This window comes from Triticum dicoccoides, chromosome 5A (assembly GCF_002162155.2).
Source record: "Triticum dicoccoides isolate Atlit2015 ecotype Zavitan chromosome 5A, WEW_v2.0, whole genome shotgun sequence".
In the NCBI taxonomy this organism is placed as follows: Eukaryota; Viridiplantae; Streptophyta; class Magnoliopsida; order Poales; family Poaceae; genus Triticum; species Triticum dicoccoides.
This window is the reverse complement of record NC_041388.1, coordinates 72,939,686-72,957,445: the sequence shown is the minus strand read 5'-3', so window position 1 is coordinate 72,957,445 and position 17,760 is coordinate 72,939,686. Positions and strand designations below refer to the sequence as shown.

The window sequence follows — 17,760 nt, the reverse complement described above, 5'->3', positions numbered from 1 at the left end:
GAAGGCTGAAAAGTACTCTTCCAAGTTAATTAACTTAGGTTAGTTTTGGCGCCGTGATGGCTTTTCAAAAATCATTTTCTCTAAAATAAAAAATTAGCACCAGTTGAAACAAATCCTCAACGATGTACCGTCTCAGCTGCCCCTATCTTGTCTTCATGCCTAGACAAATAACCCGGCCGGTCCGTCGGTTTTGGTCTCCATCTGCCTCCGACTGCGACGCGGGTAGGCGGTTCAGGCCTCAGATCCGCTCCAACAAGGACGACCCGAACCCGCAGCGCAAACGAATCAAACGCGCGCACGGCACGCCCACGGTATACTTTGCCGTGTGGAGCCAGCCAGTCACACCCCCAACGCCTATCCTACCTGGCCACCTTCCCGTCAGCGATGCATGGCGATGGCGCCTTATATAAGCGACAGCCAGCATCCAAGGTGCTCCATCGGCCATCGCATATTCGCATTTGCACAGCCCCGTTCGCTGGCATCCAGATCACCCATTTCGTTCCTGCAATCATACAAGTGTTCGTCCGGCCCACAAGTTGGTTGAGATCAAGCCCTGCGCCATCGCCATGTCTTCGACGACGACGGCGGCATCCGACGTCGCCGGCGTCTGGTTCTTCGGCGAGCTCTCCGCCGCCCTGCGTGGGAAGAAGCGGCAGGCCGTACCCACGGTGAGCCACGCCGAGCACCAGCACCAGATGGGAGGGGCCGCCCATGGCAACAAGGCGGCCGCGGCGGCGGGGCCTTCCGTGGTCGACCGGAAGGAGGCCGGCGGCGGCGGGATGTCGGACGCGACGGTGTACCTGCTGCTCGACCGCTTCGCACCCAGTTAGCCGGTGTTCGCTCGTCTCACCCACCCCTGCTTCCTCGTGTACCTCGACTGTGTATGTAACTACGTTCTTGAGACATTTATGCAGAAACTCTGGTTGGACATGTGATTTCCCCTGTTCTGACTATTACCCGAGCAACCGGGGGATCAGAGCATCTCTAGCCCATACCCGCCAAAAAATAACTTTATTAATTCAAAACTCGAAGAATTCAAGTACGTATCAAATTTAATGGTTTTAAACTTAGTCATTCAAATTCAAACACAACATACGGTTCAAATGAAACAAGAATACAAATAAAAAATGATCAAAGCACAAGAGACAAGTGATATGAAGTAGCCAGCGGGGCTCAACAATATATCTTGGAGTTGGTTATGAGCTTCTCGGTTCTCGATTCTTCCGCGTGCTTGGATTCTACTGGGGGTGATGTTCTAGCTCTACCATGATAGCAGCGTAGAGGAACTGCAAGTTCTTCGCGTCATCCCTCTCATCCTTAACAATCATGTTGTGCAAGATAACATACATTGGCATGACCTTTCACAGGATCTGAGACTTCCAATACTCAAAAATGCCACGGACAATCGCAAAGTGTTTTTGAAGCATGCCAAAAGCTCTATCACCGTACCAAAGTGTTTTTGACGACTCAAGCTGCTGCCGCGCATACTCATCCGTCCGCGCGGCTATGTGAGGAAGGGCGGATGCTACAACTCCTCTTTTTTTGTCGTCCGAGGAGAGCACCGCCTCCGTCTTAACTCTTAACCGACAGAGCAGTGGACCCTGACAGGCCTGGGGACTGTGGGCGGCGGCACCACGATTTGTAGCTCTTCCGAGATCCTCCTACCGGGGAGAACCACCTGTTTGCCATTGTCGCACTTGCCCATCGCGACGATGTGCGGACGAGAGGAGGCAGCGGTGTGCAAAGCAGATGAGGTAGGGTTTGCACATACGGCCGGCCTGCTTAAATAGCCGGGGTAGACGGACCAGCGCCGCTTCAATCCGAAAACAATGGCCGGAGTAGGCTTCTCCATCGTTGCATCTGCATTGAAGTGGCTAGTCATCTGGTCACGTCGACCTAACCGTCATCAATGCGGGGACGAGGATCCTCTGTCGTACGGCAGGGTACCATTCGACCACTGACAGGTGGGGCCGGCAGGAACTAGGCCCACATGTTAGTGCCCCAACAACATGCACCGTACGTCAAGGGAGCTATCTCCATCAATGCGGTAGGTGTTGGGGAACGGTGCAGAAAACAAAAAATTTCCTACGGTTTCACCAAGATCTATCTAGGAGTTCATCTAGCAACGAGTGATTAGATGCATCTACGTACCTTGTAGATCGCGAGCGGAAGCGTTCAAAGAACGGGGATGAGGGAGTCGTACTCGACGTGATTCGAATCACCGAAGATCCTAGCACCGAACGGACGGCACCTTCGCGTTCAACACACGTACGGAACAGCCACGTCTCCTCCTTCTTGATCCAGCAAGGGGGAAGGAGAGGTTGAGGGAGATGGCTCCAGCAGCAGCACGACGGCGTGGTGGTGATGGAGCTGCAGTACCCCGGCAGGGCTTCGCCAAGCACTATGGAGGAGGAAGAGGTGTTGGAGAGGGAGAGGGAGGCACCAAAGGAAAGGTAAGAAGTCCTCCATCTCCCCCACTATATATAGGAGGGCCAAAGGGGGGGCGCCGGCCCTAGGAGACCTAATCTCCTAGGGGGTGCGGCCAAGGGGGAGGAATCCCTCCTCCCCAAGGCACCTAGGAGGTGCCTTCCCCTCCTAGGACTCTTCCTCCCTTGAAACCCTAGGCGCATGGGCCTCTTGGGGCTGGTGCCCTTGGCCCATGTAGGCCAAGGCGCACCCCCTACAGCCCATGTGGCCCCCCGGGACAGGTGGCCCCACCCGGTGGACCCCCGGGACCCTTCCGGTGGTCCCGGTACAATACCGGTGACCCCGAAACTTGTCCCGATGCCCGAAATAGCACTTCCTATATATAATTCTTTACCTCCGGACCATTCCGGAACTCCTCGTGACGTCTGGGATCTCATCCGGGACTCCGAACAACATTCGGGTTACTGCCTATACATATCCCTACAACCCTAGTGTCACCGAACCTTAAGTGTGTAGACCCTACGGGTTCGGGAGACATGTAGACATGACCGAGATCGCTCTCCGGTCAATAACCAACAGCAGGATCTGGATACCCATGTTGGCTCCCACATGCTCCTCGATGATCTCATCGGATGAACCACGATGTCGAGGATTCAAACAACCCCGTATACAATTCCCTTTGTCAATCGGTATGTTACTTGCCCGAGATCCGATCGTCGGTATCCCAATACCTCGTTCAATCTCGTTACCGGCAAGTCACTTTACTCGTACCGTAATGCATGATCCTGTGACCAGACACTTGGTCACTTTGAGCTCATTATGATGATGCATTACCGAGTGGGCCCAGTGATACCTCTCCGTCATACGGAGTGACAAATCCCAGTCTTGATCCATGTCAACCCAACAGACACTTTCGGAGATACCCGTAGTATACCTTTATAGTCACCCAGTTACGTTGTGACGTTTGGTACACCCAAAGCACTCCTACGGTATCCGGGAGTTACACGATCTCATGGTCTAAGGAAAGGATACTTGACATTGGAAAACTCTAGCAAACAAACTATACGATCTTGTGCTATGTTTAGGATTGGGTCTTGTCCATCACATCATTCTCCTAATGATGTGATCTCGTTATCAATGACATCCAATGTCCATAGTCAGGAAACCATGACTATCTGTTGATCAACGAGCTAGTCAACTAGAGGCTTACTAGGGACATGTTGGTGTCTATTATTCACACATGTATTACGATTTCCGGATAACACAATTATAGCATGAACAAAGACAATTATCATGAACAAGGAAATATAATAATAATGCTTTTATTATTGCCTCTAGGGCATATTTCCAACAGTCTCCCACTTGCACTAGAGTCAATAATCTAGTTACATTGTGATGAATCGAACACCCATGGAATTCTGGTGTTGATCATGTTTTGCTCTAGGGAGAGGTTTAGTCAACGGATCCGCTACATTCAGGTTCGTATGTACTTTACAAATCTCTATGTCTCCATCTTGAACATTTTCACGAATGGAGTTGAAGCGACGCTTGATGTGCCTTGTCTTCTTGTGAAACCTGGGCTCCTTGGCAAGTGCAATAGCTCCAGTGTTGTCACAGAAGAGCTTGATTGGCCCGACGCATTGGGTATGACTCCTAGGTCGGTGATGAACTCCTTCACCCAAATTGCTTCATGCGCTGCCTCCGAGGCTGCCATGTACTCCGCTTCACATGTAGATCCTGCCACAACGCTCTGCTTGCAACTGCACCAGCTTACTGCCCCACCATTCAAAATATACACGTATCCGGTTTGTGACTTAGAGTCATCCAGATCTATGTCGAAGCTAGCGTCGACGTAACCCTTTACGACGAGCTCTTCGTCTCCTCCATAAACGAGAAACATTTCCTTAGTCCTTTTCAGGTACTTTAGGATATTCTTGACCGCTGTCCAGTGTTCCTTGTCGGGATTACTTTGGTACCTTCCTACCAAACTTACGGCAAGGTTTACATCAGGTCTGGTACACAGCATGGCATACATAATAGAACCTATGGCTGAGGCATAGGGGATGACACTCATCTCTTCTATATCTTCTGCCGTGGTCGGACATTGAGCTGAGCTCAATTTCACACCTTGTAACACAGGCAAGAACCCCTTCTTAGACTGATCCATATTGAACTTCTTCAATATCTTATCAAGGTATGTGCTTTGTGAAAGACCTATGAGGCGTCTTGATCTATCTCTATAGATCTTGATGCCTAATATATATGCAGCTTCTCCAAGGTCCTTCATTGAAAAACTTTTATTCAAGTAGGCCTTAATGCTGTCCAAGAGTTCTATATCATTTCCCATCAAAAGTATGTCATCTACATATAATATGAGAAATGCTACAGAGCTCCCACTCACTTTCTTGTAAACACAGGCTTCTCCATAAGTCTGTGTAAACCCAAACGCTTTGATCATCTCATCAAAGCGAATGTTCCAACTCCGAGATGCTTGCACCAGCCCATAAATCGAGCGTTGGAGCTTGCATACCTTGTCAGCATTCTTAGGATCGACAAAACCTTCCGGCTGCATCATATACAATTCTTCCTTAAGGAAACCATTAAGGAATGCCGTTTTGACGTCCATTTGCCATATCTCATAATCGTAGAATGCGGCAATTGCTAACATGATTCGGACGGACTTTAGCTTCGCTACCGGTGAGAAAGTCTCATCGTAGTCAACCCCTTGAACTTGTCGATAACCCTTAGCGACAAGCCGAGCTTTATAGATGGTCACATTACCATCCGCGTCTGTCTTCTTCTTAAAGATCCATTTATTTTCTATGGCTCGCCGCTCAACGGGCAAGTCAGTCAAAGTCCATACTTCGTTTTCATACATGGATCCTATCTCGGATTTCATGGCTTCTAGCCATTTGTCGGAATCCGGGCCCGCCATCGCTTCTTCATAGTTCGAAGGCTCACCGTTGTCTAACAACATGATTTCCAAGACAGGGTTGCCGTACCACTCTGGTGCGGAACGTGTCCTTGTGGACCTTCGAATTTCAGTAGGAGCTTGATCAGAAGTATCTTGATCATCATCAATAACTTCCTCTCTAGTCGGTGCAGGCACCTCAGGAACATTTTCTTGAGTTGCGCCCTTTTCCGGTTCAAGAGGTAATACTTCATCAAGTTCTACCTTCCTCCCACTTACTTCTTTCGAGAGAAACTCCTTCTCTAGAAAGGATCCATTCTTGGCAACAAAGATCTTGCCTTCGGATCTGAGGTAGAAGGTATACCCAACAGTTTCTTTAGGGTATCCTATGAAGACACATTTTTCCGACTTGGGTTCGAGCTTTTCAGGTTGAAGTTTCTTGACATAAGCATCGCATCCCCAAACTTTTAGAAACGACAGCTTAGGTTTCTTCCCAAACCATAATTCAAACGGTGTCGTCTCAACGGATTTCGACGGAGCCCTATTTAAAGTGAATGCGGCAGTCTCTAAAGCATAGCCCCAAAAAGATAACGGTAAATCGGCAAGAGACATCATAGATCGCACCATATCTAATAGAGTGCGATTACGACGTTCGGACACACCATTACGCTGAGGTGTTCCAGGCGGCGTGAGTTGTGAAACTATTCCACATTTTCTTAAGTGTGTACCAAACTCGTGACTCAAGTATTCTCCTCCACGATCTGATCGCAGGAACTTGATTTTCCTGTCACGTTGATTCTCAACCTCACTCTGAAATTCTTTGAACTTTTCAAAGGTCTCAGACTTGTGTTTCATTAAGTAGACATACCCATATCTACTCAAGTCATCAGTGAGGGTGAGAACATAACGATAGCCACCACGAGCCTCAACACTCATTGGACCGCACACATCAGTATGTATGATTTCCAATAAGTTGGTTGCACGCTCCATTGTTCCTGAGAACGGAGTCTTGGTCATTTTACCCATGAGGCATGGTTCGCACGTGTCAAATGATTCGTAATCAAGAGACTCTAAAAGTCCATCAGCATGGAGCTTCTTCATGCGTTTGACACCTATGTGACCAAGGCGGCAGTGCCACAAGTATGTGGGACTATCATTATCAACCTTGCATCTTTTGGTACTCACACTATGAACATGTGTAGCATTACGCTCGAGATTCATTAAGAATAAACCATTCACCATCGGAGCATGACCACAAAACATATCTCTCATATAAATAGAACAACCATTATTCTCGGATTTAAATGAGTAGCCATCTCGTATTAAACGAGATCCTGATACAATGTTCATGCTCAAACTTGGCACTAAATAACAATTATTGAGGTTTAAATCTAATCTCATAGGTAAATGAAGAGGCAGCGTGCCGACGGCGATCACATCGACCTTGGAACCATTCTCGACGTGCATCGTCACCTCGTCCTTCGCTAGTCTTCGTTTATTCCGAAGCTCCTGCTTTGAGTTACAAATGTGAGCAACTGCACCGGTATCAAATACCCAGGAGCTACTACGAGTACTGGTAAGGTACACATCAATTACATGTATATCACATATACCTTTCGTTTTGCCGGCCTTCTTGTCCGCTAAGTATTTGGGGCAGTTCCGCTTCCAGTGACCACTTTCCTTGCAATAAAAGCACTGAGTCTCGGGCTTGGGTCCATTCTTTGGCTTCTTCCCGGCAGCTTGCTTGCCGGGCGCGGCAACTCCCTTGCCGTCCTTCTTGAAGTTCTTTTTACCCTTGACCTTCTTGAACTTAGTGGTTTTATTGACCATCAACACTTGATGTTCCTTCTTGACTTCCACCTCTGCTGATTTCAGCATAGCAAATACTTCAGGAATGGTCTTTTCCATCCCCTGCATATTGAAGTTCATCACAAAGCTCTTGTAGCTCGGTGGAAGCGACTGAAGGATTCTGTCAATGACCGCGTCATCCGGGAGATTAACTCCCAGCTGAGTCAAGCGGTTATGTAACCCAGACATAGTGAGTATGTGCTCACTGACAGAACTATTTTCCTCCATCTTACAGCTGAAGAATTTGTCGGAGACTTCATATCTCTCGACCCGGGCATGAGCTTGGAAAACCATTTTCAGCTCTTCGAACATCTCATATGCTCCGTGTCTCTCAAAACGCTTTTGGAGCCCCGACTCTAAGCTGTAAAGCTGTAACGCCCTCGATGCGGCTATATCTCCCACGTGTCGAAGCACGACTTAGAGGCATAACCGCATTGAAAGCAATGTCGCAAGTGAGGTAATCTTCACACAACCCATGTAATACATAAGGGAAAGAGATACATAGTTGGCTTACAATCGCCACTTCACACAATTACATGAATAAAGCATTACATCATCCAGATACAATCAAGGTCCGACTACGGAACCAAAATAAAAGAAGAACCCCAAATGCGACAAAGGTCCCCGATCGACCCCAACTGGGCTCCACTACTGATCAACTAACACGAAACAACATAAAGGACAAGATCTTCATCGAGCTCCTCCTGAGCTTGGTTGCGTCATCTGCACGGTAACATAGGCACCTGCAAACTGGTTTTGGAAGTATCTGTGAGCCACGGGGACTCAGCAATCTCACACCCGCGAGATCAAGACTATTTAAGCTTATAGGAAGGATGGAGTAATGAGGTGGAGCTGCAGCAAGCGACTAGCATATATGGTGGCTAAACATACGCAAATGAGAGCGAGAAGAGAAGGCAAAGCACGGTCGATAAAAGTATGATCAAGAAGTGATCCTGGACTACCTACGTCAAGCATAACTCCAACAACCGTGTTCACTTCCCGGACTCCGCCGGAAAGAGACCATCACGGTTACACACACGGTTGATGTATTTTAATTAAGGTCAACTTCGGGTTTTCTACAACCGGACGTTAACAAATTCCCATCTGCCCATAACCGCGGGCACGGCTTTCGAAAGTTCAAATCCCTGCAGGGGTGTCCCAACTTAGCCCATCACAAGCTCTCACGGTCAACGAAGGAATAGACCTCCACCCGAGACACTCCGATCAGACTCGGTATCCCGGTACAACAAGACATTTCGACAGGGTAAAACTAAACCAGCAACACCGCCCGAATGTGCCGACAAATCCCGATAGGAGCTGCACATATCTCTTTCTCAGGGCACACTCAGATAGGTCAAGCTACGAGTAAAACCAACCCTCAAGTTTCCCCGAGGTGGCCCCGCAGGCTGCCCAGTTCAGATCAACACTCAGAGGAGCACTGGCCCGGGGGGGTAAAATAATGATGACCCTCAGGAGCGCGAAACCCAAGGGAAAAAGAGGCTAGGTGGCGAATGGTAAAACCAATGTTGGGCATTGCTGGAGAAGCTTTACTTAAGGCGAACTGTCAAGGGGTTCCCATTATAGCCCAACCGCGTAAGGGACGCAAAATCCGGGAACATAGCACCGATATGACGGAAACTAGGGCGGCAAGAGTGGAACAAAACACCAGGCATAAGGCCGAGCCTTCCACCCTTTACCAAGTATATAGATGCATTAATTAAGTAAGATATATTGTGATATCCCAACAAGTAAACATGTTCCAACAAGGAACAACATCTCCATGTTCCAACAAGGAACAAACTTCAATCTTCACCTGCAACTAACAACGCTATAAGAGGGGCTAAGCAAAGCGGTAACATAGCCAATCAATGGTTTGCTAGGACATGGTGGGTTAGTGGTTGAACATGGCAATTTGGGTGGCTGACAAGCAAGTGGTAGGCATCGTAGCATTGGCATGGCAAAAGAGCGAGCAAACTAGCATAGCAAAGATAGTAGTGATTTCGAGGGTATGATCATCTTGCCTGAAATCCCGCAAGGAAGAAGAACGAGTCCATGAAGAAGACAAACGGACGTAGTTGAACGGATCCTCACAAACGCGACATTATCGGAACCAACCCGAAGAAGCAATCACTGGAAAAGAAGCACACAACATAGTAAATAACCAACACAACAACATGGCATGACGCACAATCGAGTATGATGCATGTCCGGTTTAATGAAGCATGGCATGGCAAAGTGCACAAGCAGTTCTACAAATTAAGTGGAGATCAATATGCAACGAGTTGCATATTGACGAAACACCACGACAAGTTATTTAGTTTGATCTCGTTTATGTACTCAACAATATTAAATGTTGGTTAACATGGCAAGAGGGTGAAGCAAAGTAAAACTACCTATCTAGTCAAGTTTAAATGAGGCCGGAAGCAACGAACAACAATTCCGGAAACTCCTCATAAGCATATTTTAGATTAGGTCCTGTTCTGCCCTAAACACAATTTTAGGGTTTTTTAATATGCAAATAAAGGTCACCATGATAAACTAGGCAAAATTCTACCCCATTTACATATAAAGTTTATTAAAATTGGAGTTACGGTTATTTAGTTATGAAATAAAGCATTTTAGCATGGCATAGGAGCAAATTAACGCAAACAACATTTTTAACATCTCAAACATAGATGAAAGTTGGATATTATTAATCTACACAAAATTCTGAGCAAGTTTCATATATAAAACATTTTAATCCGATGCACGGTTTGTGAGTTATTAAATGCATGAACTAGGGGGACTAAACTGCAAAACTGCTGTCTCAGGATAATAGACAAATCGCCGATCTGGAAAAAAAATGACGCGGGCCGGATCTGGGGCAAGCCCAACAAGAGTGAAAAAAAACAAGAGGAGGGGGGCGCTGGGGTCGGCTCACCCAGTGGGCTTCGGCCCGGCTGGAGGAGGAGGCAGGCCAAGGCGAGGCCGGCTGGAGCTGGGCCTTGGGGCGCTCGCGCTGGACCGCGGGGAGCTGGGCCGACGATGCTGGCCGCGGATCTGGGCCGAAGGCGGGGGCGGCACGCTGGGCCTGGGAGGCCACGGCGGGGCCCAAGAGCGGGGACGCGGTCAACGCAGACGGATCGGGGCTCCTCCCGATCCTCTCCGGCGGCGGCGCGCTGGGAACTCCGGCGACGGGGACGGCAAGAACCGAGGCGGCGGCGCCGGATCTTGGGGCGGGCGGCACCGGGGCTCCTCCCTGGGTTCGGATGGAGGCCGCTGCGCTCCGGGACGGCGGCGGGTCGCGAAAGGTGACGGGGGCGGCATCCGGCGAGCTCAACGGTGGCCGGGGCCGGGCAGGGCACGAGGCGGCTAGCGGCGTCGGCGGGCGGCCGGCGTCGAGACGGCGTGCGGCGGCGCAAGGGAGGACCGGGCAGCGCGGATCTGGTCTCCCCGTGGCTCGGGCGGCGGCGCTGAATGGGCCGCGGGGGCCGGTCGCGGGCTCTCCAGGCCCGGCGGCGAAGTGGGGCAGCGCGGTGCCATGTGGCGCGCGGTGAGTGGAGGGGAAGCGGCGGCGGGGAGACGTGGCGGCTTCTGATTGGCTGGAGTGAGGTGGCGCGCGGGGGCGGACGTGTCCGGGCTGCGGGGGAGAAGTGTCCGGCGGCGCGGAGAGGCTGAAGTTAGGGTTTCATCCGCGAAATGACCCGAAATTTCGGGGAGGGGTGCTCTTTTATAGGTAGAGGGAGTTAGGAAGCTCCAAATGAGGTGCGGTTTTCGGCCACGCGATCGTGATCGAACGACCGATATGATGGAACAGAGTTAGGTGGGTTTTGGGCCAAAATGGAAGGGTGTTGGGCTGCAACACACACGAGGCCTTCTCGGTCCCTCGGTTAACCGTTGGAGTATCAAACGAAGTCCAAATGGTACGAAACTTGACAGGCGGTCTGCCGGTAGTAAACCAAGGCCGCTTGACAAGTCTCGGTCCAATCCGGAAATGTTTAATCCCCACACAAGAAAGAAAGGTAGAAATAATCACCGGAGGAGAACGAAGCGCCGGAATGCAAAACGGACAACGGGGAAAAAGCTCGGATGCATGAGACGAACACGTATGCGATTGAAATGCACATGATGACATGATATGCAATGCATGACACGCAAGCAATGATAGGGCAACAACAGCGAATAACTGAACGACACCTGGCACATCGGTCTCGGGGCGTTACAACACTCCACCACTACGAGAGGATCTCGTCCCGAGATCTAGAATGGCACCGGAGGGAAAACGGAAGAGAAAGAGAAGAGGTAAACTAAGTTGCTTCTCTGACAAACGAGTGAAACCATGAACCTTGAGAGGTTGAGCAATTTAAAAGAAAGAGTACAGCAGAGATGAACGAGATTGCAAACAATCCGTTAGAAAAGAGGAACAAGGAACATTACGAGGACTTGAAGGTTGCAAAGCTATGAATGACGAGTACAATGGACAAGAAGGAATTGAAATCACTCTGGTTGAAACGAGATAAACAAGGAACAAGGAAGATCAAAATCGGACAGCACTCCGGTTGAAAAGAGATGCAAGACTTGATAAGATGAAAAAGAACTTGAAAGAAAAAAAGGCAGGACACTCCGGTTAAATGGATAAGCATGAAAAGAACACGAACCTGACAAAACAAGATGATGATTGAAAAGCACAACATCACAATGCCTCCGAAACAAAAGAATAGAAGATAGATAATTGAAATAGAAGAATGGAGAAGAAAATGCCAAGCACCCTTCCAAGAAGGTTATAACAGAGTTGTTGGAAAACCAACAACGAAACGAATAAGCTTGTAGTGGGCTTATGGAAAACATCTCAAAACTATGAGGTGACAACCTGCCACTCACGGGAAAAGGATTGGATTGATATCAACAAGGAGACGAGAACTTATTTCGCCGGGAGGATAAATGAAGAACTTGGTTCATTTATAAGCACCATAGACAGCAACAAACCTTAGGGAAGGCTTTAGGTGGAATATGACACAAGATAACTCCAACAACGAGGTTGATGGATTTAAAAATTAACTCATTCTTAACAACATGTGAATCATGGAAAACATGAACTCAAATTATCAAGAATGACATAATACCACCTCCGATAATATGGTAGAAAGAAATTGCACTCCGGATAGCAAGATGAAGAATGCTTGAACTCCTCAAAACAAAACATGTGTTGAGCACCATGTTTATTTTTGAGTATAACTTGGCTGATCTTAACTTCAAGAGAAATCTTGAAGAACAATTGAAGAATGAAAAGAATCCTTGACGAACCACCATGTAGAGCCTCCATGAAGAACTCCGGTAACAAAAAGATGATCAAAACGAAATGAAGGAGAAGTTGAAAACACAAGTTGAACCCCTGCAATGGTTAGATAGATCTTTGGAATGATAATTTGAGCTTGGAACTCCGGGAAAGAAAAGATGAGCAACTCGAACTGAGAATGTGATACGATGAGCCACTCCGGAATAAGGAATTAAATCACTTGAATGGAACAAGAGTAAGAATTACATTATGCTTATCCTTCACCAATTTAAATTGATGACCATCAACGGATTTGGCATATTACTTATTCTCGTAGAAAAGGTTAAGAGAGATATAACATAAACTTGAGAAGGTCTTCAACGAACCACCGGTAGGATTGGAACAACAAATGAATTGATATGATAACAAAGAAAGAGAACTCTTGAACGAACCACCGTAAGAATTGAAATTGAACGTAGCAAATGCACAAATCACCGGGAAGAATTGCAAAATGAATGAAGATACTTTAGGGTATTTAGATACATGAGAACGAAGAGAGCACGAGCCGATTAAAGATCACTTGAACAAGGCACCGATAAGATCGGAGGATGATAACTGCAAACTGAGAATGAATAAATCTTCGATGATGGGCTCCGGATAATCAAACTGAGAAGACTCTTGAATTACTCCAGATGGGTGAAAAGAGTTCCCACAATCAGAACAATTATGAGAGGATGGCCTCGAACTAGAACCACGAATCTTGAAGAGAAAAGAGCAAGATTAAGGAGAAACTCTTCTTCGGTCTTCAAATGATGAGAATGACAACGAGAAACACCACCAAGAATTATTGAGGCACACCGGAAGAATCAAAAGCGAAGAGGTTGAGCCAACTATGAAAAGAATTTGAAAGATCTTGGAGAAAAAACATTTGACTGATGATAACTCATTCTTACGTCAAACTTGGAGAAAAATTTAAGAGTAACGCCGGGAAAATAAGAAGAGTCAGGTAAGATCCTGGAAAAAGACCTGTGGGTTAGGGCCCACTCAAAAGAAAACACCGTTGAACGATTTAAAAGAGAGGCTGCACCGGTTGAGTTAAATGGCTTGAATGAGGGAACATCCTCGAAAGAACTTGAACGAAAGTAGAGTGGAAACACGAATCTTCGAGATATCTTGAGCATTCCGGAACAATAGAATAGCGGGAAGTGAATAAATTTGTGGAGCACCGTCAAGAGAAGGTATTTGAGACGAGAAAAAGGGGATATAATCGACAAATCTTGACTTGAATCCACCGGAGAAGAGAAAGGAATGAGGAATGACGAACTTGAAGCTCCATTAGGATCTTCATGAGAATCACCGGATAAAAACAAAGGGAGGGAGGGTGGGAAAAACAAAGGCAACTTGGAGACGGATGAAACAAACACCGTTGAGAAGAAGTGATAAATGATCTTGCAAATGTTGACGTGAACGGATCCACTTGAGGAGAGACACACCGGTTTAAAAAAAAGGATTGACACAGACTCGATGATCAAGAAGGATTAGTATTCACATAGGAATATGAGAACACCATTTGGAAAAGGTATGGAATCAACATTTGACTTCGAAGAAACTCGAATACCACAACTCAAAACAACACAAAGGATTGGCTTGCAAAATAAGCCAGAACAAACATATGATAGAGATTTCGTCCGAAGTTTTCGTGGTGGGGCCTACACGGGCTCGATCGTACAGCACCATCATGTACAAGGCAGTGCACATGACATACGAAGCGTCCCCGAGTCGGCATAGCCAAGGACTCTTTAAGACACAACGAGACCACTGTAAAATCGACCGTGAATAGGCGGACCACTAGACGTCGAACCCCAATTTCATATCATACATCCGTCGGAAAGATATCCTAAGAGCTACTAGAATTCCCACTTATGAAACTCCCGAACCTTTCCGGTTATGCAATCAGGTGTTGGGGATACAGGGGAAGCATAATATCTCACCCAAAACTAACAAATCCTACATCCAGCTGTATCCATCCTTCAACACATAACCAAGAAACCTTCGGAAATCATCTACCTCAACCTTCGAAAAGCATCCGTTATACAAGTTATGGCGATACTCCCGAACTCCCGCCCCAGTACTGGGTGGCGTCGAGGTTATCTCACCAACGAACTGCATAAAAGAGATTTTCGATGTCGGCGTACTAAACTCAGGTATTCCAGAACTGCAACGATAAAATTATGACGACAACACCTCAGAGCTCAACTCCCCGGGACACTTCCACTAAACCCCTGACAGGAGGCACCAAGACAATGTTCTCATCATAAAACCATCGGAACGATTCCAAGATACCCGCGTGATCCTAAATTTTTTTTTTAGTGAAATTTGAGAAGAGAAGAGTCAAAACTCTACGTCAGGATGCCTTACCAGAGCGATGAAGAGACTGGGGAGTAAAAAGAATTCCTAACTCTCCGATATATAATTCCTAAATGACTCAAAACATTTTTCTAGACACAACTCGGCCGCTAAAAACGATCAAGCAGTGGGGCTCCTAAGGTCGGGGAAGGCTCTGATTACCAACTTGTAACGCCCTCGATGCGGCTATATCTCCCACGTGTCGAAGCACGACTTAGAGGCATAACCGCATTGAAAGCAATGTCGCAAGTGAGGTAATCTTCACACAACCCATGTAATACATAAGGGAAAGAGATACATAGTTGGCTTACAATCGCCACTTCACACAATTACATGAATAAAGCATTACATCATCCAGATACAATCAAGGTCCGACTACGGAACCAAAATAAAAGAAGAACCCCAAATGCGACAAAGGTCCCCGATCGACCCCAACTGGGCTCCACTACTGATCAACTAACACGAAACAACATAAAGGACAAGATCTTCATCGAGCTCCTCCTGAGCTTGGTTGCATCATCTGCACGGTAACATAGGCACCTGCAAACTGGTTTTGGAAGTATCTGTGAGCCACGGGGACTCAGCAATCTCACACCCGCGAGATCAAGACTATTTAAGCTTATAGGAAGGATGGAGTAATGAGGTGGAGCTGCAGCAAGCGACTAGCATATATGGTGGCTAAACATACGCAAATGAGAGCGAGAAGAGAAGGCAAAGCACGGTCGATAAAAGTATGATCAAGAAGTGATCCTGGACTACCTACGTCAAGCATAACTCCAACAACCGTGTTCACTTCCCGGACTCCGCCGGAAAGAGACCATCACGGTTACACACACGGTTGATGTATTTTAATTAAGGTCAACTTCGGGTTTTCTACAACCGGACGTTAACAAATTCCCATCTGCCCATAACCGCGGGCACAGCTTTCGAAATTTCAAATCCCTGCAGGGGTGTCCCAACTTAGCCCATCAGAAGCTCTCACGGTCAACGAAGGAATAGACCTCCACCCGAGACACTCCGATCAGACTCGGTATCCCGGTACAACAAGACATTTCGACAGGGTAAAACTAAACCAGCAACACCGCCCGAATGTGCCGACAAATCCCGATAGGAGCTGCACATATCTCTTTCTCAGGGCACACTCAGATAGGTCAAGCTACGAGTAAAACCAACCCTCAAGTTTCCCCGAGGTGGCCCCGCAGGCTGCCCAGTTCGGACCAACACTTAGAGGAGCACTGGCCCGGGGGGGGTAAAATAATGATGACCCTCAGGAGCGCGAAACCCAAGGGAAAAAGAGGCTAGGTGGCGAATGGTAAAACCAATGTTGGGCATTGCTGGAGAAGCTTTACTTAAGGCGAACTGTCAAGGGGTTCCCATTATAGCCCAACCGCGTAAGGGACGCAAAATCCGGGAACATAACACCGATATGACGGAAACTAGGGCGGCAAGAGTGGAACAAAACACCAGGCATAAGGCCGAGCCTTCCACCCTTTACCAAGTATATAGATGCATTAATTAAGTAAGATATATTGTGATATCCCAACAAGTAAACATGTTCCAACAAGGAACAACATCTCCATGTTCCAACAAGGAACAAACTTCAATCTTCACCTGCAACTAACAACGCTATAAGAGGGGATAAGCAAAGCGGTAACATAGCCAATCAACGGTTTGCTAGGACATGGTGGGTTAGTGGTTGAACATGGCAATTTGGGTGGCTGACAAGCAAGTGGTAGGCATCGTAGCATTGGCATGGCAAAAGAGCGAGCAAACTAGCATAGCAAAGATAGTAGTGATTTCGAGGGTATGATCATCTTGCCTGAAATCCCGCAAGGAAGAAGAACGAGTCCATGAAGAAGACAAACGGACGTAGTTGAACGGATCCTCACAAACGCGACATTATCGGAACCAACCCGAAGAAGCAATCACCGGAAAAGAAGCACACAACATAGTAAATAACCAACACAACAACATGGCATGACGCACAATCGAGTATGATGCATGTCCGGTTTAATGAAGCATGGCATGGCAAAGTGCACAAGCAGTTCTACAAATTAAGTGGAGATCAATATGCAACGAGTTTCATATTGACGAAACACCACAACAAGTTATTTAGTTTGATCTCGTTTATGTACTCAACAATATTAAATGTTGGTTAACATGGCAAGAGGGTGAAGCAAAGTAAAACTACCTATCTAGTCAAGTTTAAATGAGGCCGGAAGCAACGAACAACAATTCCGGAAACTCCTCATAAGCATATTTTAGATTAGGTCCTGTTCTGCCCTAAACACAATTTTAGGGTTTTTTAATATGCAAATAAAGGTCACCATGATAAACTAGGCAAAATTCTACCCCATTTACATATAAAGTTTATTAAAATTGGAGTTACGGTTATTTAGTTATGAAATAAAGCATTTTAGCATGGCATAGGAGCAAATTAACGCAAACAACATTTTTAACATCTCAAACATAGATGAAAGTTGGATATTATTAATCTACACAAAATTCTGAGCAAGTTTCATATATAAAACATTTTAATCCGATGCACGGTTTGTGAGTTATTAAATGCATGAACTAGGGGGACTAAACTGCAAAACTGCTGTCTCAGGATAATAGACAAATCGCCGATCTGGAAAAAAAAATGACGCGGGCCGGATCTGGGGCAAGCCCAACAAGAGTGAAAAAAAAAACAAGAGGAGGGGGGCGCTGGGGTCGGCTCACCCAGTGGGCTTCGGCCCGGCTGGAGGAGGAGGCAGGCCAAGGCGAGGCCGGCTGGAGCTGGGCCTTGGGGCGCTCGCGCTGGACCGCGGGGAGCTGGGCCGGCGATGCTGGCCGCGGATCTGGGCCGAAGGCGGGGGCGGCACGCTGGGCCTGGGAGGCCACGGCGGGGCCCAAGAGCGGGGACGCGGTCAAC

The 17,760-nt window shown here is 47.3% G+C and overlaps 1 protein-coding gene across 1 annotated transcript; it reads left to right on the top strand.

The window, feature by feature from the left end:
• Positions 1–411: 411 nt before the first annotated feature.
• Positions 412–930, top strand: LOC119297016. Its single transcript, XM_037574982.1, has one exon. The coding sequence runs from the start codon at positions 567–569 to the stop codon at positions 828–830; it is 264 nt and encodes an 87-aa protein (XP_037430879.1). The 5' UTR covers positions 412–566; the 3' UTR covers positions 831–930.
• Positions 931–17,760: the final 16,830 nt, after the last annotated feature.